Raw genomic sequence first — 2544 nt, 5'->3', positions numbered from 1 at the left:
TTTTTTTTTTTTTTTTCTTAGGCCATAATGGCATTAACAACATGGTTCATACATTATAGGTTACTGATCTTCATCTTAATTTGTTGTGGTAAGTTTTACTTTTTTTTTTTTTCGCACGAAATGAAGAGAGAGATGAGAAGGATTGAAATGTTCTAGAAATTTTTTCAAATATTTATGGTTGGGCAAATTATCAACGTTCATTTTGATTATGGAAAAAAAAAGAGGGCGGGAAAACTAATTTCTAATTTGAAATATATAATTGATAAATGTAAGCAGTATTAAAATTTATTAATGAATTGTTTTTCAGTAAAATGTAACGTAATTGATTGGTCTACAATACCAACACCGCCACGTTTCATTCATGAACCAAACGATCCTACTATTTATTTCACGTTAGAATCAACGCAAACTTCAAATGGCCATAATTTAGATTATTTAAAAGAACGAACATTAAGGTGCATTGCTAATGGTAATCCATCTCCTGGGTATGTCTTTTTTTTTTTAAATTAAAATATTCGTATTTAACATAGGATATATTGTAGACGTAATATTTTCATGTTTTTTTTAACGTTATATATATATATATATATATATAGCTAGAACGTGTCATGCATTATTAATATACGTTAAAATAATTAAATTAAATGTAAATGTTTGAAAAGATTTTGCAAAATTAACTTACAATAATGGGATAAAAATGGAATTTAAATTTAATGAGAATTTAATTGAAATCAGGAAGAAGAATTCAAAAATAGTTTAAAGTTTAATATTAAAAGATTAAAATTTTTAGATATAAATGGAAAAAGAACGGTAAACCGTTTAATTTAGCAATGTATTCGGATCGAATTGCTCAACGTCCAAGCGAAGGATCATTTGTTTTTCTAAATTAACTGCTGCTGATGAAGGTGTTTATCAGTGTGAGGCAACAAATGATAATGGTACTGCTGTCTCCGAGAAGATTACTCTGAGACAAACATGTTAGTAGTGTTCTCTTTAAGCTTCTTTACTATTGCAAATGCTAAAAGTTGAAGATTCTGCAAGTATTTCTTGAGATTTTTTAAATTTCGATATTATTGAAGTTATAAGTGATATTTATTATTACAAACAGTAGATAGAAGTATGTCAGCTTAAAGTTGAATATTTTTGGTTGATAAAGAGGACAGATAGATGATGACTTACCAATGAATTACCAAATTACATACGTGATGGGAATTTCTTCAATCAGAAAATTTTGACCTGAATCAGTTTCTCACCCAAAATATCGGTTATCATAAATTTGAAAACTATGAATACGATATTTGAAATAATGGACATTCTGGATAATTTTGTTTATTTCTTCATTAATTTTTAATTTTATGAAATGAAGGAATAAGGATTTGAAGATTTCCTGATTCATCTATTTATTTTGCTTTTCATTCATATTGTTTCAGTATCTATTTCATAAAATCATCAGTTAAAATTTCAGGGATACGGTACTTTCCGAAGGCTGAACCGGAGATTATACGTGTCGATTTAGGTGATCCATATCAACGAAATTGCACACCACCCGAATCAAATCCACCCGCTCGAGTTTATTGGATTTTTAAAGTGCACTTTTTGTGTTACTCTTATTTCCTTACTTAATTTTTGTTCTGCTTTGGTTAATTTTCCAAAGTGTAGAACTTATGAAAGCTGATAGTGAGGTAGACTTTATCAATTTAAAATTTAAATCTTTCGATTTAAAAAGATAAAAATATTAGATAAGAAGCTAACAATAATACTTCTCTTTATCTTATCTTATTCGTTTGTTTTTTAATTCTTTTGCAGGTAAATTTCTTTAATATCAATTGAATTCGGTGTGTAATATAAATCAAATTTATTAATATAAAATGAATTTAATATATGATCCTTCCATTTTTATTACAATGATAGAGGATGGAAGAAGGAAAAATTGATGATTATTATAGTTAAACTATTAAAAATACTTGTTTTATGGAAACTGGAAATGCTTACTGGAAATGCTTTTGATAAATCAAATATTAACTTTACAATTACTTATGTGATACTTTCCATCCTTTTCAAATAATAAATTTATTTCTTAAATTTTAATAAACTAACAATTTTTAAACAATATTTTAAGGAAATGAATAATCTAAATGATGAAATTTTAGGGTGATGAAGAAGGATCATTTGATTCAATCAATAGTTCACATATCTCAACAAATGAACTGGCTTAGTTTTTTTTTTTTCCTTTTTTTTAAAGAATTAAATATTCTTTTTTTCTTTCATAGTAATCATAACTGAATACATATGTACAGTTGAAAGGATATAGTTGGAAGCAATAACTGCAAATTTTTTTCGGGAAAGGTTTTTTGTAACTTTTTATTGTAACACTGTAACTTGTTAATATCTCAATAAACTTGGCTAAACTTTGACAACTAGCTAAACTTGGCTCTTTTTTTCCCTATGCATGCATATCTCTTATCACTATTGCTATAAGTGATCAGAACGAAAAGTTGCAATCATTTGAGATATTGTAAAAAGTTACTTCATAACATACTGCAA

General features: G+C 26.7%; 1 protein-coding gene across 1 annotated transcript; it reads left to right on the top strand.

Annotated features, from left to right (window-relative positions):
- Positions 1-291: 291 nt before the first annotated feature.
- LOAG_14533 (hypothetical protein) lies at positions 292-2216 on the top strand (the record flags this gene model as incomplete). The annotated part of the gene is made up of 4 exons (XM_003150028.2): positions 292-485; positions 829-977; positions 1466-1587; positions 2151-2216. The coding sequence occupies 4 exons, from the start codon at positions 292-294 to the stop codon at positions 2214-2216; spliced, it is 531 nt and encodes a 176-aa protein (XP_003150076.2).
- Between the last annotated feature and the right edge of the window lie 328 nt (positions 2217-2544).

The sequence above is a fragment of the Loa loa genome, assembly GCF_000183805.2.
Source record: "Loa loa unplaced genomic scaffold supercont3.851, whole genome shotgun sequence".
NCBI lineage: Eukaryota > Metazoa > Nematoda > Chromadorea > Rhabditida > Onchocercidae > Loa > Loa loa.
This window is presented reverse-complemented; position numbering and strand designations above follow the sequence as displayed.